Genomic DNA, 25,425 nt, shown 5'->3' on the forward strand with positions numbered 1-25,425 from the left:
CCCCCAGGTGCAAGTAGATAAATAGGGACCGCTTAGCAGCGGGAAGGTAAACGGCGTTCCGTGTGCTGCGCTGGCTCGCCAGATGCAGCTTGTCACGCTGGCCACGTGACCCGGAAGTGTCTGCGGACAGCGCTGGCTCCCGGCCTATAGAGTGAGATGAGCGCACAACCCTAGAGTCTGGCAAGACTGGCCTGTACGGGCAGGGGTACCTTTACCTTTAAGGTGCTACTGGAAGGATTTTTTAAAAAAAAATTTTTGACTATGTCACAATGTTTGTTGTGGGGTTTAAAGAAGGAGGGGAAGAAGCATGTATGCCACCTTGAACTCTTTGGAGAAAAAGGCAGGATGCAAGTGCAACAAACAAACAAATTTCCAAATGTAGCCACAGTCTGTTTCAGCTATAAGATTCCTCATTAAGGGAGGACCAGGAGGCCACAGCCTCACTCCTAGCCCTGAGCCAAGCTCCATGCGGGCATAAGGAGCAGAGATCCTGCAACGAGGCCAAAGCAGGGTGGGCTATCTGCACCCAGAGTTAGTTCATCTTCTGCCATCAAGGCCAAGTCCCATGTCCAAGGGAAAGCAGACACTTCAAATGCAAAATCCAGTGTCCTACTACACACAAGGACTCCTCAGGAGTAAAGTTCTCCTAGGGAAGTTAGACCCCCTTTCAATGAGAGATGCTCTACCACTGAGCTATGGCCCTTCCCTTAAAACTAATAAAATATATATGAATAAAGGTGCGTATGAGAGACGCAGCTTCCAAGGTTCAGGCACAGGTGCCAAACACATTGCGCACTGAACCTGTTGTGGTGTACCTGGGGTCCTAGAGGGGCTGGCTGGATGAGGTGTGGAAGGAGGGAGCGCTTCTGGGGAAGCCCTGCCATCCACTGCTGTCACAGAGGTGTCAACATCAGCATCTTCATCCACTTGCTCCGAGTTGCTCCGCCGGTGGCTACACGAGAACTTCCGGTCCTTCATCCGCTCCTTTTCAGAAATCCCCCGCCCAGCCTCGTCCTGGATCAGCAGCTCGGCCTCTGCCAGGGAGCTCCCAGTTTTGCTCTGCCCATCCCCTTCGCCCCGGTCGCTGCTTGAGTCACAGGAGAGGAACTCGTCCTCCGAGGGGCTGCGGTCACACTCCCGCTTGTCTTCCATGTCGCTCAAGTCGGAGTCCCGGGTCTCGGCCATGACTGGCTCCTTCAGCTCTTCGTGGAGCTGATCCATCAAGCAGCGTAGGAATTCTTGAGTGTCCTGGGGTGGGTGCGCAAAGAAGAAAATATTGTATGGGGCACTTCAGGCCTGGGGGCCAAATGCAGCCCTCTAGGGTGCTCTATTCAACCTCTTTCTAGGTCACACCCCCTCTCCCCAGAACTTGCCTTCCAACAGCCCTGCCCTACCCCCTCTTCTTGTGCTTCCCCTGGCTGGAATATGGATGGTAGATGTGGGGAGAGAGGAGGAGTGTAGAAAGCTTTGGCTTCTATCTGTGGTTGGAGTGTAACCTACTGTACAAAAGTAAGAATCATACCTGTTGCTCTGCCCACCACTGGCAAATGCCCCCAAAAGGTCCCCATGTGAAAATGCAACACTCAGGCTGAAAAAGATTCCCTACTCTGACTCTACAGGCAGCAGATCTCCAGTATTTCAGACAGAGGCTTCTTCAAGCTGTACCTGAAGATGGTGGGGATTGAGCAAGAGACCTTGTGCATGCAAAGCAGGTACTTTACCAATGTGTTATGGCCCCTTTCCTTAAAAAAAGGGTAAGATTCTAGCCCCCATGGTTCTGAATGAAAAGAAGAATTAAATAAAAAGCTGCCTATGCTGTTGAACTGCTAGTCCATCAAGCTCAGTATTGTCTACACTGACTGGCAGTAGCTCTCCAACGATCTATCGCATCTGTATTTGGAGATGCCAGGGACTGAGCCTGGGGCCTTTTCTTCAGGCAAAGTAGATGCTGTACAATCCTCCCACAAAATGTTTTGTGATTACTGGGGGGGGGGGCGGACAAAATTGCATGTGGCCCCCAGATGATTGCCCAGAAAGTAATATGGCCCTCAAGCTTAAAAAGATTCCCCACCCCCGCCCTATTATACTTCATGGCAAATGGAATCCCCTGCTTGCTGAAAGGCTACATGTTGTATCAGAAACTCAGTCTCGGCCTTGGCTCCCTAACTGAAACAGATGCTGTTTAACTTCTCACAGCCCAGGAGAATATAATTTTCTTACTGCAGCAGGAAGAGGGAATCAGAAACATCTGGGATTGCCCCTTTGCCATCCGCCTCACCTGTTGTGCATACCCTCGAAACATGGGGTTGACCAGCTTGATTCCATGCGACAGGCTGCTGGGGACGACATAACTTGGGCTGGTTTTAGGGAAGAAAAAGCAAAATTGAAAATGTATAGAATCTCTGGAGATGCACAAGATAAATTTCAAGTTCAATGTGTTACAGGTCGTACACAGAGCCCCTAATAGCTTGGGGCCCTGATGAGTTTATTTAAACAAACCTAATTACTTTAAAAACCATTGGTCTATCTAGCTCAGTATTGTCTATAGACTAGCATCAACTCTCCAGGGTTTCAGGCAGGAAGTCTTTTCTCAGCCCTAGATATTATATTTCATAAAATTAGAATGCCACTGGGAACAGAACCCAAGTCAGAAGACTGGGAGAGCATTGCCTAACAGAATGTAGATCAGTTTGGTGTCATTCTACAGTGAATATGTCTTTTATATAACTGACAGATGGAAAATCAGTACAGTCATACCTTGGGTTACAGATGCTTCAGTCTGCATGTTTTCAGGTTGCGCACCGCACCAAACCCAGAAGTACTGGAACAGTTTACTTCTGGGTTTCGGCGCTTGTGCATGAGCAGAAACACTAAATTGCAACCTGCGCGGGCGCAGATGCGGCGCCGTGGGTTGCGAACGCTGCGAGTTGTGAATGTGCCTCCTGCACGGATCACATTTGCAACCTTAGCGTCCACTGTAGTTCTTATTATTTTTCTTCTCTTCTCTTATTTTTCTTTTCTGCTATTTTTTGTTTTCCTTCGTTGTTTACTTTTTTCTTTCTCTCTTTGCTTTGTTTTAATTTAGTTTCTCTTATTTTACTGTATCGTGAAAAAACTTTAATGAAATCTTATTTTTTAAACAAAAAACAACAACACCAGGACCTTCTGCATGCAAAGCAAGCGCTCTACCAGTGAGCTGTAGTCCCTGCAGCCACAGTGTCTTAGATTTACTCACCGCTTCTTATGCCACACTTCGGAAATCAGCTTATGGTAACTTTTGCAAAGTGCCGGCTTCTTGTCAGTGCGCACGAGACCGCCACACTCAAGGAAGAATTGAGTGAGTGGGGGACTGATAGGAAGACAAGAAAGAAAGGTGGGTTATGATTTATCCAACAACTTCAATTGGGGGCAGAGATAAAGGGTGGAAGAGACCAAGCGGCTAAAAAAAAAATATCTGCCTGGCCCCAAAGAAGCCACCAGATCTGGCCTACAAGCAGCCTTTGCCAAGCTGGTGCAACATCCAGATGCTTTGGACTACAACGTGCCGGCTTGGGGGTTGATGGGCTTTGTCATGCCAAACATACTAATAGGGGGCTGATGGGAGTTATAGTACAACACATACTGGTTGGGGGTTGATGGGTGTTAAAGTGGCATATATGCTGGCTGGGGGATAATGGGAATTGTAGTGCCAAACATACTGGCTGGAGGTGATGAAGGTAGTGGTCTAAAACATCTGGAAGGCACCAACCTGGCAGTATACATAGCAATTATCTGAAAATGACTCTGAAAACCTACCAGTTTGAGAGAGCCTGGAGTGCAGCGTTCATGTAGCAGGAGTTCCCAAGATTTTTCATTCCAGTAAGGCCTAGAAAAGCAATGAAAAAGGAGAGGGGAATGGAGGTTTGTTCATTGTGCCCACTGCTACCTTTTTGTTTTCTGTGTTCAAGGAAAAAGGAAAGGGGTATTTTCACACTCTAAGACCTTTGGATTTACCTCTTGGTTTCAGGTCATCATCTTCTGACTCGGACTCCCCTTCATCAGCAACTGCGATGGGGACGGCTTTTAGGGAATGGGTGGGTGGAGGAGAATCCTGGAAGTGAAAGTTGGGGAGTAAATATCATGGCAATTCTGCTTTGCCACACAGTATATTTCTCCAAACTAAGAAACAACAGCTGAATTTTCTTTTTTCCTCCTGTCTCCTAATCCCTTCTCTTTTCATGCCATGTATTTTAGGCCTGAGGGCAGGGACTGTCTCATCACTGACATTTGTAAGCTTCCAGTCATTTGGGGGCCAAAGAACGAGATTAAAATGCTTTTAATAAGTAGAAAAAGAGAAATGTTATTATTATTTATTAAATGTGTATACCACTGCCCATCCAAAGATGCCAGGGTGGTTCACAACAGAAAAATACAAAATGAGAATATAAAACACATAATAAAACAAAAGCAAAAACTAACCAATAGATATCCTCCCACAGACACATTTAAAAAGCCATAGAATGTTAATCAGCCGAATGTCTGGTTGAAGAGAAATGTTTTAGCCTAAAGATATGTAATGAAGGTACCATACTGTGTTGTAGATCCCACTGGTCCTGACACTTCTCTGCTGCATTCCAAGTTGGGATAGTCTTACACATTGACCACTTGAGCTAAGAAAAAGAGTAACTCAAAGCATCCAGCTTTGCCACAGAACACTCACCTGGTCCATGAATTTTGATGGAGGGACTGGTGTGTGGGAGGACAACCGCTGGTCCAAGAAAACCTCCTTCTCGCAGGCATAGCACCATACCCGGAATGTTGTCAGGTTTACCGTCAGGTTGTGCTTTTTGGCCTAGCAATTTAAAAACATACAAACACAGAGAGCACACCAATTAATCTGGGTTGTGTCCAGCTATGCAGTGCAGACCCATCGAAATTAATGGGCCAAAGTCAGTCATTTCCATCAGTTTCAATGATGGGATGCTGCTCTAGGTAGCAGTAACACTGACTAACAATCTTATTTTTCTGATCTATGGTACCCAAGAAGTGGGACTGTGAAATTGCACAGGGAAGATCCAACTGATCTTGAATTCTTCTGCAATGCAGTCAGAGCAGAAGCAAGAAGATAGAGTCTCAGGTCCAATAAGAATGTAAGCATAGCTCTGCTGGATGAGGCCAAAGGAGTGCTAGGAAGTCCAGCTTCCTACTTTCCTAGCGGCCAAGGAGATGGTACTGAGAGACATGTCACCTTTGATAGTAGAGATGTGGTATAACATCCCTGTGAGGGAAGATTGCAGCGTTTGGGACTTTTTAATTTAGAGAAAAGATGTGTAAGAAGTGACATTCTATAAGTTTATAAAATTATGCATGATGTGAAGAAAGTGAATAGAGAGGCATTTTTCTCCCTCTGTTCAACAAAGCTGGATGTTGGAAGATTTAGGACAGGCAGTGCATAGTTAAGCTATAGAATTCACCCCCACAGGATGAAGTGATGGTCACAAACATAGATGGCTTTAAAAGAGGAGTGGACAAATTCATGTAGAATAAGGCTATCTACGACTACAAGTCATAATGGCTATGCTCTCCAGGTAGCAGTAATCATGACTAACAATTTTATATTTCTGATTGGAGGCAGAAATTTAATGCTACTTGGAAGTAGTAATGTTTCTGAATGCCAGCTGCTGGAAACCGCAAGAGTGGGGAGTGCTCTTGTGCTGGAATCTTGCTTGTAAGTATCCCACACGTATCTGGTTGGCCACTGTGAAAAGAAGATGCTGGACTAGGTGGGCTATCAGCCTGATCCAGCAGGCCTCTTCTTACATTCTTATGCCTCAACAGGAAGCCCAAAAGCAGGACCTGAGTGAAACAGCAACTCTCCCCACTTGTGATTCTGAGCAGCTGGTATTCAGAGGCATATTGCCTCCAACAGTGCAGGGAAAAGATAGGCACAAGAATTGGCCACAACAGTGTCTTACGTTTCCAAAATATGTCCCTCAACTAGTACAAAAAATTAGAGGACTTCAGATCTAGACAATACTTGTGTGTTTTCAAAGCAACATGGCTGAGAGAAGTGTTGAATGCTAAACATTTGGGGGAGTGTTACAATTAAGTTCCAAGGAAATTTTCATGGCTGCTCACTTGCTTCCTGGGGAAACTAGATCTCTTACCTGTGCATGAATGGTGCTGTGGTCAGCAAAGGATTCCCCGCAACCAACATAAGGGCAGGAAACCTGGAGTGAAACAAAGCCGATTGACAGTCACAGTGGAAACTGTCGCACTGTCGCACAGTTGCAGAGGAAATTCAGAGCAATAAAAATGTTGGTGGGTGTGGATACACACACAATGCACAGAAAATAGTGCTGCTTCACACCCCAAAGGTGAAAAGTCTACCTGTACAGTTCAGTAACTTGCTGTGAATGACATTTTACAACAGGAAGAATAATAATAGCCATGCATGCAGGAAAATGTATTTGAAAAGAATGTCTTTACCTGAAGACAGGCCCACAGGTTTGGTCCCCCTGCTCCACAAGACTGGCAAGTACCCTGTTTTCATATGAGGAGGAGAAATAATTATCAGTGGCCTATCATCCTCAGAGACAGACTCATCATCAGACAAAGGAAAGGGAAATGATGCACCTGCAGATGCTGAACTCATATCAGCTCCAGCCAGTGTGGCCAATGAAGCTTGGATGATGGGAGTTGGAAGTCCAGCAATATCTGGAGGGCCACATGCCCCTCCATCCCTGATCTAAGGAGGAACATTCCCTATGGCATGCAAAAAGATGAGAGAATGCCTCTGTTCAAAAGATGTTTTCCTCATGAAAGAAGAAATGCCTATTCTTCAATCAAGTGTGGGGAAACTATGACCCTCCCTACATTGCTGGACTTGGATCTCCCATCAGCCCCAACCTGCATGCCCAGTAGTCTGGGATGATGGGAGCTGAAGTCCAACAATACAACTTGGTGTCCTCCTCTGGAATTTGCAGGGCTCCAACTCCCATCAGCCTCAGCCAGCATGGTCAATGGTCATGGATGATGGAAGTTGCAGTCCAGCAAGCATGTCGATGGCCAAAGCTTCCCCACCCTGATGCTATGTATAACTTTTCCTCTTAGGAATGAGCTTCAGACATGTAGGGAATACTTAAGTCAGACTTGCACTGGTTTAGTAGTCCTATCTTCTCCCCAAGGATATTCTCATGTTACTGGGGATCTCCTCAACCCCAGTCTTAAAATGTATTTGTTTGCTTATGGATTGGGTAATTTTTTTTGCAATTGAATTTTTCCTTACTTTGGATTTAAGAAGCAGATCATCCTTAGTGACTTCACCTATGGAATCCAGGTGAGGACAAATGTCTCTGGGATCACCCATTTTGCACCTGGGTTCACCTGTGTGGATCAAGAGAGAGAGGGGGGGACAGCAAAACAGGTTAGATTGTTTTCACATTCAGCTTGCTCATCTGTTCATGTTTTAAATGAGACGAGCTAAACCACAAGCCTGTCTTTCTTGATTGATTGATTGACTGATTGATTGATTGCATTCATATCCCACATTTTTCACCAAGGAGCTCAATGTAGTATACATGGTTCTCACCACTGTTCTTTAATCCCCACAACAACCCTGTGAGGAAGTTTAGGCTGAGAGGTAGTGGAAAGCTGAAGGTCACCCAGTGAGATCCATATATGTATCACCAGCTTGTCACATTCCAGTGCAGAGTTGACCTCTAGCTAGCATGGCCTTAGCTTGACATAACCTGGAGCTGACTTCAGGTCACTGGAGGAAAAAAAAGGTTATTGACAAGGAAATCTACCTGGACTTGAAAACTCTGAGCCTTGTACGGATTGACACAATCTCCTGTTGCAGGAGAGCAGGTCTTGAAACACACTTCTGTGTCCTATGATTCAAAGGACGGTTTAGTACATGTCAGATGACCCATGAAACAAAGCACTCAGAAACTGGAAAAACTGCATACAACATTAGGGATACGTGGGGAGTTGTAGTCAAAACCAGCTGGAAGACACTAGTTTGTGGAGGAAAGCTGCAATAGAGTGAATAATAAAGTGGAACCATGACTTCTCATGACTTGGATGTCCATACTACATTGCATAAACAGACCCTAGTCTTGAACCAACTGCCACTTTGGTATGAATCAACAGGGATGGCCCATCCCAACACAGAATAGCCATCATGGCTAGTAGCCCTCAATAGCCTTCTCCTCCATGAATTTGTCCAGTCCTTTTTTAAAGTCATCAAAGTCTGTGGCCATCCTGTGGGAGTGAGGCCATACTATCCATTTAAAGCACAAAGCTTCCTCCAAAGAATCCTAGCAAATGTAGTTTGCCCTGGACACAGTCACAATTCCTTGCATCCTTAACAATATAATTCCTGGAAAAAATTTTAATTATTTTTTTTTGTGGGGTGGTGGTGGAAGCCATGTGCTTTAAATGTGTATGTGCAGCTGGTATCTCTGCCACTTGAGGGTGCTGGCACTAGCAAAGAGACAAAATCTTAGGCTCTGCTAAATCAACCAAAAATGGTTGTTACCGTAGGGATTAATTTTCCCCTAGGCAGCGATTCCCAGCTACTGTGGAAAAGGAACAGATCGTTATTCTGAGTACTGGCAGAAGAGGGCAAAAACAAATGAACCTCCAAGCAACAATGACAGGAACAGAAAGCTCCAAAGAGCACTCGCAAGAATGAGCAGCCAATTATTCTTCCAGTGAGCGAATGACGCATTACTCATCATTTTTTCCCCTTCAACAGCTGGAGCTGCTGCATCATCCAACCTGACATTTCTCTCCCTCCATTTCTCACAGATGCCTGCACCCACCCACCCATTCCTGCAGCCATGGACAGACAGACACAGACAGTCCCATTCTTTTATTTACTTTGTCCACTATTCAGAAGTCCACGATATTTCTACAGAGTTCTGTTTGGGGCAAAAAACGATTCCCAGAATTAAATGCAAATCAAACCAGAGACTTTGGAAACAATTGAGAATGAAAGAAAATCAGGGTCACATTTGGCCCTCAGTCCTGAGGTTCCACACCCCTGCACAAACAATTTACTGGCGATAACACAAGCCTTGAACGGATTAATGATTCAACTTTTTCTAGCAATCCAAGTATGCTGAAAGTCCGGAAATCATATCACTCCAAGCGAGCAAAAGCAATGAAAAGGTTTGCCATTCTTCTGGCTATAATTTCCTCTATCATCTTGTAGAGTGTCGTGAGCCATGGTGGTAGGGAAAGCCTCCATTCTACCAAATAGTTACTGACCTGCCATTTTAAAAGGCACAAGTGCATTTTGTTAAATCCTACATGCACCAAACCTTACTGTGACATTCACAGCTTTATCTGGGTCCAGGCACACAGGTCTGCCTACACAACACAAAGCTGCAGTTTTTCCAGTGTGCCCTCAAACTACCCAAATTTAAAACAAAAAGATACAGCATCAGAAACCTAATTTCCAATGAATTTTTGCATCCCTGAGATTTCCAAGGAAAGAGTGGGCCAACTCCCAACACAGGTCCTCTGTTGCCACCCAAAGGGCATAACTGACATCCTGTGAGGGCATATTCAGCCCTAATTAAGAAACATCAAGTCCACCTCGACTGCACGGTCCAGCTGTCACATCAACACCCTTGCGTATTATCCCAAACCAATGCTTTCCACCATCAAGTTTCCTACATTTAAAATAAGGTTAGACAAACTCCTGGAGAATAAAGCTACATCACTGGGTACTAGTGACAATGCCTATTTGCTTGGAATCACAAATAGGAAGAGTATTGTTGCATGGCAGGCTTCCTATAGACCAAGGGTGGGGCGCCTGTGGTCCTCCAGATGTTACTAAGCTACAACTCCCACATGTGCTGGGGCTGATGGGAGTTGGAGTCCCAACGACATATGGAGGGCCACAGGGTTCCCATCACTGTCAAAGGCATCTGGCTGGCCACTGAGAGAACAGGATGCTCAACTAGAAGGGCCTTTAACCTTATCTTGCCGCCAGGCTCTTCTTATATGTGACCCATATGTTCCTATGATTGCCCTTGTGTCAGGGACACAGAAGACAAATAGATATTGCAGAACATATGTATTATTATTTTTTAAAGGACATATTCTATCTACATTATAGTTGAATGCTGAAATACCATCACTATCCCAGTTCAATGCTGTCAGTCAGATTCAATGTACATAATTATAGACAATTGAGGGATGTAAATTTCAGACCACTCTGCAGAAAAGGGACATAAAAACCATGTTAAACAGTAACTAACCAATATTAGGTGATCAGAACTTTGAAACAAACTCTTCCTTTCAGAGTAACTCATTAAACAACAATGCACACACAAATCCACAACCAAAGATCTCCCCCTTTCAAGAGGAAACATCTGAAGAAAATATTTTAAAATCCATCTTCATACCCCACTTCCCAAAAAGTAATATCGCATTACAAAGCTGGGTGAGACGGGGAGAATCATGAACTTGTCTGGAGATGTTCCCCCCAATTAGATTTTCCACTAAAAATAATGAACGGGCACAGCTGGCTGCCCCACCCCAAATTCAGCACATGTGACAGATTCTCCCCACACAAACCCAAATGTAATAGTGTTAATAAATCCACCCCTCCCAGTATATCCACATAGTAATAACGGGGGACTGATGCATTAATAATGCCCCCATAGGAATAAACAGCAGTTAAGGCATTAACGTTCCCCATAATAATAAAGGGGGGGTTGATACATTAATGAGCGCTTTTAAAGAAAAATCAACTTGGACCTCCTCTTCCCACCACTCAAACTAACGGTGGTGTGAATTAAAAGGGCTGCCCCCTCCCTTCATTCCCTCCTTGGATCAACATCAGAAAGCATTTTATTAAAACCCCAACTTTCAAGTGGCTCCCCCATACCGATTTTTTTTTTGGGGGGGTGACCCAATTTGCATCTGCCCAGCTCCAAAATCGTCACCTACCTCCCCGTTCGCTCCTGGAACGCCCTTCTCCGGGGCGACGGGCCAGGCGAGGCCGGTGCTTCGGGTACCCCAACTAGGCCCAAGGCTGCCCCCGCCCCGCGCTCATCGTCCTCTCTGCAAGCCTAAGAGGCTCGGGGCGTTCAAGGCCAAATGCGGGGGAAGGTTTCCCTTTCTCAGGTAGATCGCTGTTTACCTGCTCAGGCCTCCTCGGGAGGAGGAGAGGCGGCTGCCTGACAGCAGCTCGGATGAGATGGGCGGTTTTGACAGGAGAAGGAGCAGGCGGAGGAAGAGGAGGAGGAGGTGGTACCAGCAGCCGGGCTGGGAGGGAACAGAGGCGGGCCTGGAGGCGGGGATAGGGAGCGAAGGAGGCCGTTGCCACTACCGAACAGTAGCATGAAAATGCGAATTCCTCAGAAACCAGGGACGTTCTATTCATGTAGAATAGAATGTCCGTGTTTTCTGAGGAATGTTGGGCGCGCTCCAGAGAGCACACCCTGTTCTGTCAATGCCCCCCCAAGAGAAAAAACGGTGGTGATACGTGTGCCCCACATGGGGGTAGCCGGGGCGGAGGCGGGGGAAGACAGTGGGGCAGCTGCCCCCCAAATCTAGTAAATCAATAAAAAAAACTAACTGAGGTTCTGCCCCCTCCCTAACATGAAGCCTGCTCCCTTAACATAAATCCTGGGTTACACCCCTAGTGCCCCACTAGTATGGGATCTGATGTGAAGAGCCTCCTGATCAGTTTGTGACTCTCCATAAAGCATCCTACAGTTCGTGTGTCCCCATCCCCACGAAAAAAATTAATAATCTTCCAAGAATAGTATCCACCCCATATGTCACCAGAAGAGAAAAATTGTGCCCCAAAAATATGGGGTTTAAAGGAAAGAGCCTCCTGCTCAGAATATGTGTCGCCTCCTCCAGCACCACCCCCACCCCCCAAAAAATCCGTCAGCAATAGCTATGGCTTTTTAGAATATGGTCTCCGCTTCCTTGACAGCGGTTGTTGCCCCTGCAGATTAGAGGCTGGCAAATGTTGTCCCCATCTTCAAAAAGGGGAGAAAGAAGTCGTCCCTGGTAACTACAGAAGGGTCAGCTTGATATCAAACCAGGAAAGGTATTAGAATAGATAACTAAACAGAAAAGGATACTGTAATTGTTAAGACCCAGCATGGGTTTCTCAAAAACAAATCTTGCCGGATGAATATTGTCTTCTATGGAGGCTTTTAAACAGAGGTTGGATGGCCATCTGTCATAGAATATTTAGTTGAGACTCCTGCATTGCATTGGACTAGATGACCCTCAGGATCCCTTCCAACTTCACAATTCTGTGATTCTATGGGCAACACATTGAGCCCCTTGGAGGAAAATGTGGGGCACAAATTGAGTACTAAACCACTAGCGAGGGATGAGGGGTTATGAATGCTTCACAAGCTTGGGAATAAAAATTAAGATATTTGCTTATACTGTATATATTAATCTGTACAGAGCCATGCACACTGATGTCGCTATGTAAATAAATAGATGATGATGATGATGATGGTGATGAATGTTTTGAAGAACATACAAGTTTCCTGTAAAACCCCCAACTGCTTTCTAGGGGAACAAACACAGAGACACTCACGCACTCTCAGCCAAGGTCACCCCTCTCTTCTGCGCCCCCATGCGCGCCCCCTACCGCGCGTTTGCACGTAGGGGAATCAGAAGTAACATCAACCCTGCCGACCTCCCAAACCGCTGGACAGCGCCACACTCTTGCCCACACATTCTAAGGGCAAAGCGACGCGGAAGCGGCTTCGGCGTGTCACTCTAACAGCGCGAGGAGTAAGGCGGAGACACGGAAGCGGCCATTGTTCCTCCCGCAAGCGACGGGGGGGAAGAGGGTTCGCCGCCAACACAGCCGGGGACATGCCTGCGGGGAAGGCTTTCCGTCGGAGGAAGGTGGACTCTGACGAGGATGACGAGGATGCGCAGGTCACCGAGGAGGTCCGGTGGGTGCTGGCGGAGTGCACGACACAAACACCCCACCTTAGTTAAACTTCGGGGGGAGTGCGGTTGGAAAGTGGTTTGGGGGTCGGGTTCTCTTGCAAAGTGGTTGGTACGTTTATTTTAATGACGACTGTTGTTGTTGTCCTCCTCCAAAAAGCTCCAGGAAAGGTTCATGGTTCACTTTCCTTCCTTCGTGCTGTATTGTACCTTCACAGCAGCTTTGTAAAGTAGGTTAGGCTGAGAGATTGGCCCAGCTTCATAAAGTAAGCCCTTCACAGACTGAGCAGGATCTGTTCTCATACGTCCTTGGTTTAATTAACCACTACATCACGCTGGCTCTTAGTAGGAGATATATATTTTTCTATATATTTTACTACAACAGGGGACAGGAGGCAACATGTCCTTGAAATCTTCTCCTGGTACTGTACCTGTGAAGCTTCTGAGTCTGCCCTTCCAGCTTCCTTGGACATGAGCTGGTGCGGGTGGTTACCTTTTCCCCTTTGTATAATTTGTATGCTGCTTTTCCACCTACACACAAAAAAAGCATGCTCACTGTGGCTTACAACAAAGAAACAGGGCTGCATTTCAAACAGAGACTACAAAAACGATTTCATAATAACATACCAAAACCATGGGCTGGGAAATGGTTGCTGTGTAGCAGGGCCTGCTGTGGTCTTACCTTGTACCAGCTAGGCAGAACTTGCCCTAGATGAAAACCTGGCACACTCCTTTCTAGGGTCTGCCATGCGCAGTAACAGGTGTGAGCATTCTAGCAGCAGCTTGATGGTCATGTATGATACTGCATACAGATCTGTTGCGACATGCAGAGAAAACCCAGACTGTGTTCTGTACTGTCACTGACAGACTTAGATATGGCAATATCTGAATTGAAAGACAGGCATAGGCCATAGGTTCAGGCTACAAGGGGTAAGTTGACCAGTTTAATGCTTTTTAACTTTAGTAGACTTAGTCGTAGATTTGCAAAATTCACTTGTTATGCTGATTAAACTTTGCCCCTGTTTCAGATTGCCTCTGGGCAACATATTATCCAATATTACCAATTTATTCAAGACTGCCTATTTATTATACTGAATAAATTATTTGGTATATGCAAAGAGATTTGAGGAGGAATGGGAGCCCTTCAAAGTGTTTTTGGAATTTGAAACAGAATTCAAATTGGTAATCCTTTTAAAAAAATCAAAATTAAAATATAATAATATTCAAAACCCACATTTCAGTACCATAAATATAATGAGGTTACTTAAAACAACATGTAGCATCCAATAGCAACAAAAACAAGGGACCTTAGTCCTAGAACCACCCTTCCCATGATGTTGTTCACAGTCCCCTTTCCTGCAACAGCTTCTTATAAGGTTTCCAAGGGCAAAGGGTGGGGCAGCTAGAAACACCCCTCCTATGATATTGCTCCATAGAGCAGAGGGCAGAAGTAAGGAAGAGAAATAGAGCTAAAGGGGGAAGAGTGTTTAATACTGAATCTTAACTTTTATCCAGACTCCTTGGGAAAGTGATGTGTGCATGAGTACACGTTTTCTGTCTCTCGTGAGGATGGGGGCTTGTCTGGAAGAGACAAGTGCCTGGGGTAGTGAGTGCTCACAACACATTATCAAAAATTCAAATGTGCCCATAGGCCCAAAAATGTTGATAATTCCCAAGTAATAATTTATTTCATTTTGATTTAATATTTATGTGCTTTTTCCAGCAGCAGGGTATCTAGAGGGGGTGGGCAGCAGGGCACACTGGGCACCATTGGGCACTTACCGTGCAGCCTGCAGCCACGCATCTCTCCTAGGAGTGACAAGGTGGCTCTGGTGCCTGCAGTCACCACACCACCTGAAAGGGTAGTGTGAGACTCATGGCCACCAGCCACCTCCCCCTCAGCCGCCCTGCAGGTGAGGGGGACATGGACTCCTGCAACCACCACACCACTTGAAAATGGTTTCCCATACTATTTTGTGTTTATGTGTTGTGTCTCTCCGCCCCCCCCCCCCCGCAGGCTAAAACTAGAGGAAGCAAAAGAAGTCCAGAGTCTAAGGAGGAGGCCAAATGGAGTCAGGTAAGTGGTGTCCAGGAGTTCTTCTAACTGTAAAGATCCTCAGACTTCAGAGACACTGTGGCCATAGATGTCTTTGATCTGTTGTGGGACATTGACTTCCCAAGAAGCTCAGCTTTTTTCCCTGGGGATTCATTTGCTTTTGAAAAGTTTCAAGTACCCATGATTGCAAAACTAATTTTTGGCCATGCTTGCTGGGGCTGGTGGGAGTTGTCTGGAGGAAGTAGCTCACATGTTCTCTCACAACAACTCTGCAGCATAGATTGGACAGAGAAAGAGTGACCGGCCTGAGGTCACCCAGTCAGTTTCATGGCTGCGTGAGGATTGGAACCCGAGCCTTTACCCAACCTGGTGCCCTCCAGATGTTTTGGACTACAGATCTCATCCGTTCCAATATCATATGATTGTGTTGACTAGGGCTAATGGAAGTTGTAGTCCAAAAACATCTGGAGGTCATCAGGTTAAGGAAAGTTACTCTAACCAGTACTCCTACACCACACTGGCTCTGAATACTGTTCATTCAGGTGCCACCTGTTGCTTCAGATTGCCATGCATTGCCAAACCTGAGAGCACACTGGGAGCATTGCCGCTGAATGACTTGAATTTCTTTTGTGTATTTGAAGTGCGGCTGCTCTACTTGTGGGGGAGAAATTACAAGAAGAAACCACCCTGGCGGTAAGTTTGAACTTTTGTCATTTATCTTACCTAGATAGAACCATAAAAAAAGAATTCAAGATCCTTAGGCACAGTTCATCACCTTTTCTTCTTTCCCCCTTTTGCCTGTCCTAAACAAGGCTGACAGAAACATTTCAGATTCCTAGCTGATGGTCTTACGTTTTCTCTGCACAATATTGACAAGGGCTCTGTTTGATCTGCTTTAGCAGTTCTTATGGGATCCAGTTGACGTCAGCAAAGTTAGGACTTCATTACTTACAAATAGATTGCCTTAAATGTTGTTTTAGATGTGAATGTGATCTTATACAGTGGAACCTTGGTTCTCAAATGGCCTAGTTGCCGAACAAACCGGCTCCCAAACATTGCAAGCCCGGAAGTAAGTGTTCCAGTTTGCAAATGTTTTTCAGAAGCCAAATGTCTGACGCAGATTCCACTTGAGTCTAGGAAGCTCCTGCAGCCAATCGAAAGCTGTGCCTTGGTTTTCGAACAGTTTCGGGAGTTGAACGGAACCCCGGAACAGATTAAGTTCGAGAATCAAAGTACCACTGTATTAAACTTGATCACTTTTATTCCGCTTCTGTTGTGTACGATAGATTGATACCATATTAAAGAAAGTAGGGTGAGTTAAATATGTGTGTGGTTATCAGCTTGACCCCTAGTAAGTGCAGAACTGTTACAGAATTCTTTACCCTTAAATAAGCATTCATAAAAGTACAGCCTTACAGTGCAATCCTGGCTGGGTCTACACAGAAGTAAGTTACACTGAATTCAGTGGGAATTAATCCAAGGGAAGTGAATGTGTACAATTGCAGCCATCCTGTGTACGCCCACCTGAGAGTGAGACCTATCAAGCACAGCAAGACTAACGTCTTAGAAAACATGCCCTACAACATTTGTGTGATGGAAATGTAGCCCAATGACGTATTCCTCTGGCCCCACCCACCACTGGAACATGTCCCCCATGAAGGGACCCAGTCCTCCAGCTGGGAAAAAAATCCCCATCTCTGTTATACTGCAATAAGTAGGATCAGATCATGGACTGTCTTCCTTCCTCTTCCCACCAGGATGATCCCTTTAAAATAAAGACCGGTGGAATGGTGGACATGAAGAAACTGAAAGAACGGGGCAAGGAGAGGTATGGAGGAACATTCCATACTCAGATAATAAACAAAGAATACTCCCACCCAATAATTAGCAGATAAACAACTATTTTCCCCCTTTAACCACCCCACCCAAAAATCTGTTATCAGACTTAGCTGTTGCAAATCATTGGTGAGTGGGTCCAGCATCCTCCTCCAGGGATGGTCCGGCATCTCTCTTCTCCCTTTAGAGGAAGAGGAAAAGCAGGAAGACTGTAGCAAAAGTTCTACCTGCTTTGCTGTTGGTATGGCTACTCCTAGCACTGGTATCAATATATCGCCCAGGACCAGTACGGGGGGCGGAGGAGACCGCAATGACAGCTTTACTCAGCGGTATATCATTGATGATACCACCACCACTCTTGAGTCCCTCTGTCTCCAGTGCCCAGCACACTGAGGGGAAAAAAAATCTAGCCAGGAGCTAGAGGCAGAGGGACTCAAGCAGTGATATACTGCTGGTGAAACTTCTATTGCACTCTGCCCTGGCAGAGGGAGAAACAAGCTGCATCGCCGATACAGCTTGTTCCTCCCTCCACTTCTTTAAACTGTTTGGCTAATGAACATGCTGCTGCCGTCCCCTCAGCAAAGCAGTTCCATGGAGCTCCCAACCCGCCACCAGCTCACAGGAGCCAGCGGTGGGATAGTTCTCCTCCTCTACAGCTGAGAGAGCCCCTACCCTGCTCCTCCTTGCATGCGAGTAGGAGCGAGAATGGGGCTGCTTAGCTGGGAAGTGCAAAGCCTGCCCTTCCCTGGTGATAGAGCCCCGCCCCCGCTCCTGTTTGCACTCAAGTAAGAGAACGGGATTGAGGCTGCAGCCTTGGTTTGGCTACCGCCAGGCTGCCTTCATCTGGGAGAGTGTGCTGCACCTTTCCTACCAGAAAGACAGAGCCCACCCTCCCGGTGGAAGGCAGTCAGTGGTGTAAGGATTCTTTGATGCTGCTTGCAGGCCCAGCCCTTGCCAGCAGCCCCTCTCCCCAAGTCGTGAATAGGGTGGCTTCACACCTCACACCTTGCAGACTTTGCCCGGGAAGGTGGACTGCATCTTTCCTCCTGGGGTGAACAACCCCCAGAGGAAAGAGGCAGTGCACCCACACAGGCTAAAGCTAAGGCAGTCAAAAGCACAAAACCTGAAATGCACTCACCCCCCCCCCCACCAGCAAAGGAGGAGGCAGCCTGGCCAAGGAGCCCCAGGATCCTTGCTGCTCAGGCACGAGTGGCAGGGACACCGGAGCTGGCTCTGCTGGGGGCAGGCACCCTCTTGCCCCCAGCAGAGCCTGGCCAAGGAACCCTGATTCCCCTGCTGGTCATGCACAAGCTGCAGGGAACTCTGGGCTCACCTAGCTTGGGGCAGGAGCCTTTCCGCACCCCCAGCTGAGCAGCAGATTGGAACCAGCTGTATTGGCCACAGCCCGCAAGGCACCAAGGTGAAAGTGCCTCAGCTCCCATGGTGAGAGCTGCAGCAGTTTCACCCGGCACCTCGCCGACTGGGGCCAGTGCAGCTTTTTACAACATCACAATTTATCGCCAAACCACGATGTTTGGCTAGTGATACACTGTGATGCTGAAAACCCAACATCACCCAGCCCTAGCTACTGCTCTCCTGCTGCTGGTGGTGTTGGCCACCACAACAACTTGTGGGGGTGAATTTCACAGTTTAATTATGTACTATGTAAATAAGTACATTCTTTCATCCCATCTTCCAGCATTCAGCTTCACTGGATGGCCGCAAATTCCAGTATTACTGGAGAAGGTGAAACAGTTCTCTATCTGTCAAAATAAATGAAACTTTAAAATGCTTATCTTTGACTACATCAGAATCATGGTGGGGTATATATTTGCTAGCTCAAGCTGTAGTTTAGAGAAAACCATGGTTTGGCTTAACATCTCAAATGAGACATTGACATTTTAACAAATCATTTGTTACGGGTTAAAATAGCTCCCCACCTCCTGGTCTCTTTTTTCCAGGATCAGCGAAGAAGAGGACCTCAACCTTGGGACTTCTTTTTCCGCAGAGACCAACAGGAGGGATGAAGATGCTGATATGTAAGAATCTTGTCACATCCTGTTTAGTAGACTAATTTGGCAGGAGTAAGGACTCCTTTATTGTCCATAGTGCACACATATCATTCCTACCCTCCAAATGTTCCTATTGGCACTTCCTATTGTTCTGTGCTTAAGAACATAAGAAGAACTTGACTGCTGGATGATTCCAAAGCCCACCTCAATTCAACATCTTGTTTTGTGCAATGGCCAGATACCTTCCAGAAGCCCACAAGAAGGCCAAAAGACCAATAGCCCACCCATATCATTTTTTGTCATCGTCCCTCCACCCCACCCCAGCAATTGGTCTTCAGTGGTACAAGTAGGATCTGCAATAAAATACTGCCAAAAATCAATATGGTCCCAGAGTCAGCCCAGTGACAATGGGCAGTCAGCAAGCCCATGGGAGGCCCCTACCACCTACTCTGCTACCAACCAAAAATGCTGACCACAGCCTGCCACCAAGGCCCTGCATGAAGGCCTGGTGTTCTGACACCTGAAACTTAGCAGGGATGTGCAGCCCCACATAGATTGAGTGTGTTCTTGACTCCTGCTCTTCTGACTCCCTGTTCAGGATGAAGTACATTGAAACTGAGCTGAAGAAAAGGAAGGGAATTGTGGAAAATGAGGAGCAGAAAGTGAAGCAGAAGAACGCCGAAGACTGTCTGTATGAGCTGCCTGAAAGCATTCGGGTCTCTTCAGCTAAGAAGACTGAGGAGATGCTGTCCAATCAGATGCTGAGTGGCATTCCAGAGGTGGACCTCGGAATTGAGTAGGTGACTTGGGTGGTTTATTACTTGTTTATTTCAAGCATTTTTACCCTTTAAAAAGGCTCTCAGAGCGTCCTGCAAATATTGGTAACAAGACAGTCTCAGAGCAATCCATAACCTCAACAAAATACCCATCAAATGGACTTGCCTGATTTAGGAACTTCATGCAAAACTCCAAGCTGGTGAGAACTTTTAGGCATGTAGTCTTTCTGGAGGTTCCACTGCGTCAAAGGCCTAAAAGAGAATCTCCAGTGGCCTTCATCCATTAATAAGCCAGGTTTTGTTTCCTAGCTGAATAGGGGTTTCCTAACAAATTTTCAGCACCCTGAACAAACTACAGCTCCCAGAATTCTTTGGGAAAGCTATGGGGTATGATAGTGCTTTATGTGTATAGTGCTGGTGATGCTTGGGTTGCCTTTCCCCATCAAATCTGGGGTGATCGTCTCTACTTTGTATGAAGAGAACCTCATATACATATATTTCTTTTCCTTTCAGAGCTAAGATCAAAAACATCATTTCCACCGAGGAGGCCAAAGCACGATTGCTGGCTGAGCAGCAGAACAAAAAGAAAGACAGCGAAACCTCCTTTGTCCCAACAAACATGGCCGTCAACTACGTCCAGCACAACAGATGTGAGTCTCGGGCATGGCTGTGTTGCCCTCTTTGCATAAGGGCTGGTTGGGCAGACGCTGATCCAAACACTGGTCTAGTCCTCTTTGCCTGTGCTTTGGATAACCTGTTCTTTTTGAGGGACTGCAGAGCATAGGTATTTCCAGAGAGAAGAGAAACCACACACAACCACACACAAACATGCCTGCTGTGATGTGAACAGGAACTAAATTGATCAAGAAATTGTTATATGGGGGAATCAGTTCTGAGTAATCCTAGTAGGGAAAGGAAGCTAAGAAGGCCTGACTAGTTTTTGGTTTTGTATAGAATTTGGTAGCAGCACAGGCAGATTGCCTTCTCAGTAGTGGCACCCGCCCTGTGGAACACCCTACCACAAAGAACAACTTTTAGAAGACACCTGAAGGCAGCCCTCTTTAGGGAAGCTTTAATGTTTAACAGACCATTGTATTTTAATACTTTGTTGGAAGCCTCCCAGAGTGGCTGGGGAAACCCAGCCAGATGGGCGGGGTATAAATAAATAAATTATTATTATTATTATTATTATTATTATTATTATTATTATTATTTTGCAAAGTAAAGCTTGTTCCGTCTAATCCAGTCACAGTGGCTCATTTGTAATCTTGCAAACTCGACTCCTTGTACTGTGGTTACTGTCTTCTAGATGTTGGGTAAACTCTGGCCTGTTTTCTAGGGATCTGAATACTACTACCAGATTAGCTGGAATCCTGAACTGATTGGGTAGACACTGAAACATTGTGTTGTAGGTCCCACTTATGTAACTTGCACTGTTATAATTTCTGTAGAATGCCTTGAGAGCATTGTTTTGAAGTGGTAGATAACCTATTAATGAATAAACTTACAAATGGTATTATCTTCAGCATCATCAGCATTACCACCATCATTTCTATACAGCTTCATTTTCAGTGTTTTAAACATTTTCAGAACCTGGTAAAAAATATTGGCTCAAATCACAGAGAGCACTGTATTCTCAGAACAGATGTTTAGGTGCTTCTGGAAATGCTTTCATCCCTGATGTAAACGAAAGTACGGTTCAGACATAATGCTAAACCCTGGCTTGGAGCTATGTAAATGAGCTTTTAAGGACCTTTCCTTGTTCTTCCTTCCTTCCTGCATCATGATTGCCTCTCTTCCTGGTTTCAAAACTGTAGTGTGCTGCTCTGACTGAACTAGGTTTGCACTTACCCATTACACCAGGATTGGAAACCATGGTTTCGAGAACAAGGCAAGCCATAGTTGCTGGTTCAGATGCCATGGCAAACTGTGGTTTGATGAAACCAGGACAAAAATCTGAATTGAAGCAAACCAAATGCGGAGAAGAGAAGGAACCTTGGAACCCCAAAGACATAAAAGGCTCATTCACAAAGCCCAATACTATGATTTGGTGCTGGATCTGAATTGGACCATTGTCTTAAACTCTGCTGCCCTGCATTATTGTAATATTCTGAATCCTTCCAGTTTATCATGAAGAGCTGAATGCACCAGTACGGAGAAACAAAGAAGAACCCAAAGCCCGTCCCCTCAGGGTGGGAGATACCGAGAAACCAGAACCTGAGAGTAAGTTCCTGCAAAACATCAGTGTGTGGATATCTGCAATGCCTGTGTGTGTCCACAGCTTGCATACATAAGCTGCCTTTGTCTTCTGACTCTCAGCTCTGATGCGTTTAACATGCAGGTGGGGCATGAATCTTAGAGGGTCTTAAGTTTTACTCACAGTGGATGGATCCATTAAAAATTAACGATCATGACAACGTTAGGTCCATTAATTTCAGTGGATCTAATCTGAAGAAAACTTAAATACCATTCAGAGACTTAACTATATATGGCCTTCATACAGGTGGTCTGCCACTGAGCTGCATCCCTTCTCTATGCCTACGCTGCTGTAGTTCTCCTGTTCCAGGAAATATGTTCTTATATTCTCTTTCATAATAATAATCAGTTCCCAGCATAATAATTGTTTGTAGTGCTGGGGATTCAGAAATAGAACCTGGAGATTGTCTTTAGCTATCCTGGCTAATTTGGTAGACCTTTCCTACCACTGATAGACATATCCTCCACTAAGGAAAATGGAATCTTTCATAGCAGCATGGACCATTTTTATTTATTTTTTTAGCTTTGTCTATTTAACCCCAGAATGACAAGTTGAAATTTGTTCCTCTATGCCACTGTTTAAAAATATATAGCCCCTGCCTCTTTTTTGCTTGTGGGCACCCTAAAGGCAAAAAAGGAAGAAAAAAATAGGCATATATGATGTTTCCCATTTTTAAAAAAATAAACAAACAACAAGTTACATTTGGGAATAATTCTGGATTAGGTCTGGAAAGGTTGAAGGCTACCTCTTGGCTTCACATAGGCTTTTATCTAAATCTCATCGCTTATCATCTCTTTATAAAAGTTGATTTAATTAAGGTTCCCTCTTTCTTTATAACATAGGGTCCCCACCAAATCGCAAACGCCCCCCAAATGAGAAGGCAACCGACGACTATCACTATGAGAAGTTCAAGAAGATGAACCGGCGGTACTGAAGCTGGCTTTTCCGGAACGCAAAAATTCCTCTTCAGACATTAAGGGCAAATACACAGGGGACTTTGAGAAGGTGGGGGTTCACTTAGAATCATCCCTGCAACTGGGAACTATTTTTGTAAACAGCTTTGTTGTTGTTTTTTTGTCTTTTGCACTCAAGCAGGGTTTTATGAAATAAAAACAATAAAATCAACTCTTGATAAAAGGTGGGGTATAAATAAATAAATGATAATAATAATTACAGTGGAATCTCAAGCAAAGGGAAGATTCTAAGTGCATTCACCTAAGCCATGGGTAGACAAACTAAGGCCCGGGGGCCAGATCTGGCCCAATCGCCTTCTAAATCTGGCCCATGGACGGTCCGGGAATCAGCGTGTTTTTACATGAGTAGAATGTGTTCTTTTATTTAAAATGCATTTCTGGGTTATTTGTGGGGCATAGGAATTCATTCATTTCCCCCAAAAAAATATAGTCCGGCCCCCCACAAGGTCTGAGGGACAATGGACAACCCCCTGCTGAAAAAGTTTGCTGACCCTTGACCCAAGCCTACTTAAATACCCCCTCCCTGCTAAATATGGGAATGTTTGATATCAAGCTAACACATGGGGTGGAGTGGGGGGGGGGAACAGATCTGAGATGCAACTTGTGTGCATATGGGATGTGCCCAATCTCCCTTCCCCTCATTATGCCACACCCCATAAGCTTGATTAAAGTTGCTGGAAGAGTAGATTGTCTGGATGTTGGCAGCTTCCATTGTCCAAAGGAAGAACTGTAAATAGCTCTCTGTAAGTGTGAATATTCCTTCTGACTTCTGGGTGAAGAAGAGTAGAAGAGTTTGGATTAGACATCCCACTTTATCACTACCCTAAGGAGTCTCAAAGCGGCTAACAATTTCCTTTTCCCTCCTCTCCGCACAACAAACACTCTGTGAGGGAGTGAGGCTGAGAGACTTCAGGGAAGTGTGACTAGCCCAAGGTCACCCAGCAGCTACATGTGGAAGAGTGAGGAATTGAACCCGGTTTTCAGATTACGAGTCCACCGCTCTTAACCACTACACTACACTGGTGTTAGTTCTGCCTAAGCATCCTCCATAGGCCTACTTATACAGCAGTTCCTGATTTGCCCTCCTCATGTTTATAATGTATGTGTGTTTTCAATAATAAAACTTTCTATTTTAAAACACAGTTGGAGTATCTTTATTTCCCTCCCGCCTTTTTAATGCTTCACTCAAACTGGAGATTCAGAAGTTTGTGTCTTTTTTTAACAGGTTGCTGCCCTTGCTCACATTGCGTCCCAAACCCACCACCACCATTTCCAGTCCCCCACCCTCCTCCCTTTACAACTCACCCAAACCCCCCATATCTACACAGGTCCTCTCATGTCCCTCTGTGACTGCTTTATTCAGTTATCTGCTGTTGTTTAAAACCTGCCTCCTCTTTTGTTCCTCTCCTGCACCTTGACTTCATGCAAATCCAGAATTGTGATGTAGCACTGCAAATCCTCCAATTAAACGCAATGACAGCTGTACATTCTTACATATATAGAAAGAAATTCCACCTTTCCTTGAATGAGCTCAAGGTGTACATGAAATGATGATGATGATGATGATGATGATGATATGTATGTGGTTCTCTCCCCTCAAATTTATTTGCACAACAACCCAAGCATTTAAAAAATAATAATATCTTCCTCCTTCCATCAGCTCTGCATTCTATCAAACTGCTCACATGAACTGTCCTATGTAAGTGCCAAAATCTTTGGATTGCATCCAACTAAGTTTTATTCTGAGCAAACTGATAGAAAATAATGGTCCCAAGTTAATTTTTTAATTCATATTGCCGCCCTTCCTCCTGAATAAATCCTATGTAACAATGAAGAAATAAAACACTAAAACATCTTGAACTGTCCAATGCAGATCCACACTGGGAAAGATCTCAAAAGGCTTGTTGAAAGAGGAAAGATTGCAGTAGGCTCCCAAAATATCTATAATACCTGGTGAAGGATTTTCCCATGAGTGTTGGGTGGATTCTTGCTACAGTCTGAACAGTTTATGTATTAAATAAACATTTGCCATAAGTTATAAAACAATAAAGATTTTGCTTGCCCCTTTTATTCTCTGGCCATACTCTGGTATACCAAGAATCAGTGTTCAGCCCAACACCAGTTTTCCAGCATCTGGCTATCTCCATACAGGCAACTGTCAATAGAAAGGCTAAGAGGTCATAATTAGGGTAATCTTCACCTAAGTAGTGCTAGTGCAAGAGATATTTCAATGGTTTTGTCATATATCAAGCTTATTTCTTTGAAGACAGCACTCTTAAAAAGTTTCAGCAGTCACTTGGACTACCAAACCCATCCATTTTTTATTTGGTATGTGGGTTTAACAAGCATTTTAACAGCTGGTTTAAATGGTACCATGACCATTTAAGGTTTGGTATGTCAGCTATGAATAGTTCTTTTTGTAGAGAAATACCATTTTCATAAAAGTTTCTTAGTCTCTAAAAGTCCACCTGTTCCAACCATTCCCAACCATTCCAGTCTAAGCATTCGCCTGCTTTTTAAAAGGATTGGTGGCAGTAAAGGGGAGATACTGTAAGAGCCTTTTTAAAATATTTTCCAAACATTC

The 25,425-nt window shown here is 45.1% G+C and overlaps 2 protein-coding genes across 5 annotated transcripts in view; one reads left to right on the forward strand and one right to left on the reverse strand.

The window, feature by feature from the left end:
* USP20 (ubiquitin specific peptidase 20) overlaps positions 1–11,442 on the reverse strand; it is a 43,695-nt gene extending 32,253 nt beyond the window's left edge. The window contains exons 1-10 of one of the 3 annotated variants that reach the window (XM_081897086.1): positions 10,948–11,442; positions 7,268–7,365; positions 6,469–6,522; positions 6,147–6,209; positions 4,700–4,831; positions 3,994–4,090; positions 3,796–3,865; positions 3,236–3,349; positions 2,279–2,357; positions 816–1,248 (exon numbers count right to left, since the gene is read on the reverse strand). In XM_081897086.1, coding sequence (XP_081753212.1) covers positions 816–1,248; positions 2,279–2,357; positions 3,236–3,349; positions 3,796–3,865; positions 3,994–4,090; positions 4,700–4,831; positions 6,147–6,209; positions 6,469–6,522; positions 7,268–7,348 — 1,123 coding nt within the window. In that variant the 5' untranslated portion in view covers positions 7,349–7,365; positions 10,948–11,442. The remainder of the gene's footprint in view (positions 1–815; positions 1,249–2,278; positions 2,358–3,235; positions 3,350–3,795; positions 3,866–3,993; positions 4,091–4,699; positions 4,832–6,146; positions 6,210–6,468; positions 6,523–7,267; positions 7,366–10,947) is intronic. The other 2 variants (XM_081897085.1, XM_081897084.1) reach the window with 2 other exon arrangements.
* Positions 11,443–12,764: 1,322 nt separating this feature from the next.
* Positions 12,765–23,979, forward strand: LOC309361675 (splicing factor C9orf78). 2 transcript variants are annotated; one of them, XM_081896748.1, is made up of 9 exons: positions 12,765–12,930; positions 14,948–15,007; positions 15,628–15,679; positions 16,744–16,814; positions 18,784–18,861; positions 19,433–19,630; positions 20,124–20,260; positions 21,735–21,833; positions 22,710–23,979. In XM_081896748.1, the coding sequence occupies exons 1-9, from the start codon at positions 12,902–12,904 to the stop codon at positions 22,799–22,801; spliced, it is 816 nt and encodes a 271-aa protein (XP_081752874.1). In that variant the 5' UTR covers positions 12,765–12,901; the 3' UTR covers positions 22,802–23,979. The 2 variants fall into 2 exon arrangements, with proteins under 2 accessions (XP_081752874.1, XP_081752875.1); XM_081896749.1 differs by having other exon boundaries at positions 12,776–12,935.
* Positions 23,980–25,425: the final 1,446 nt, after the last annotated feature.

The sequence above is a fragment of the Podarcis melisellensis genome (assembly GCF_964234715.1).
Source record: "Podarcis melisellensis genome assembly, chromosome: Z".
In the NCBI taxonomy this organism is placed as follows: domain Eukaryota; kingdom Metazoa; phylum Chordata; class Lepidosauria; order Squamata; family Lacertidae; genus Podarcis; species Podarcis melisellensis.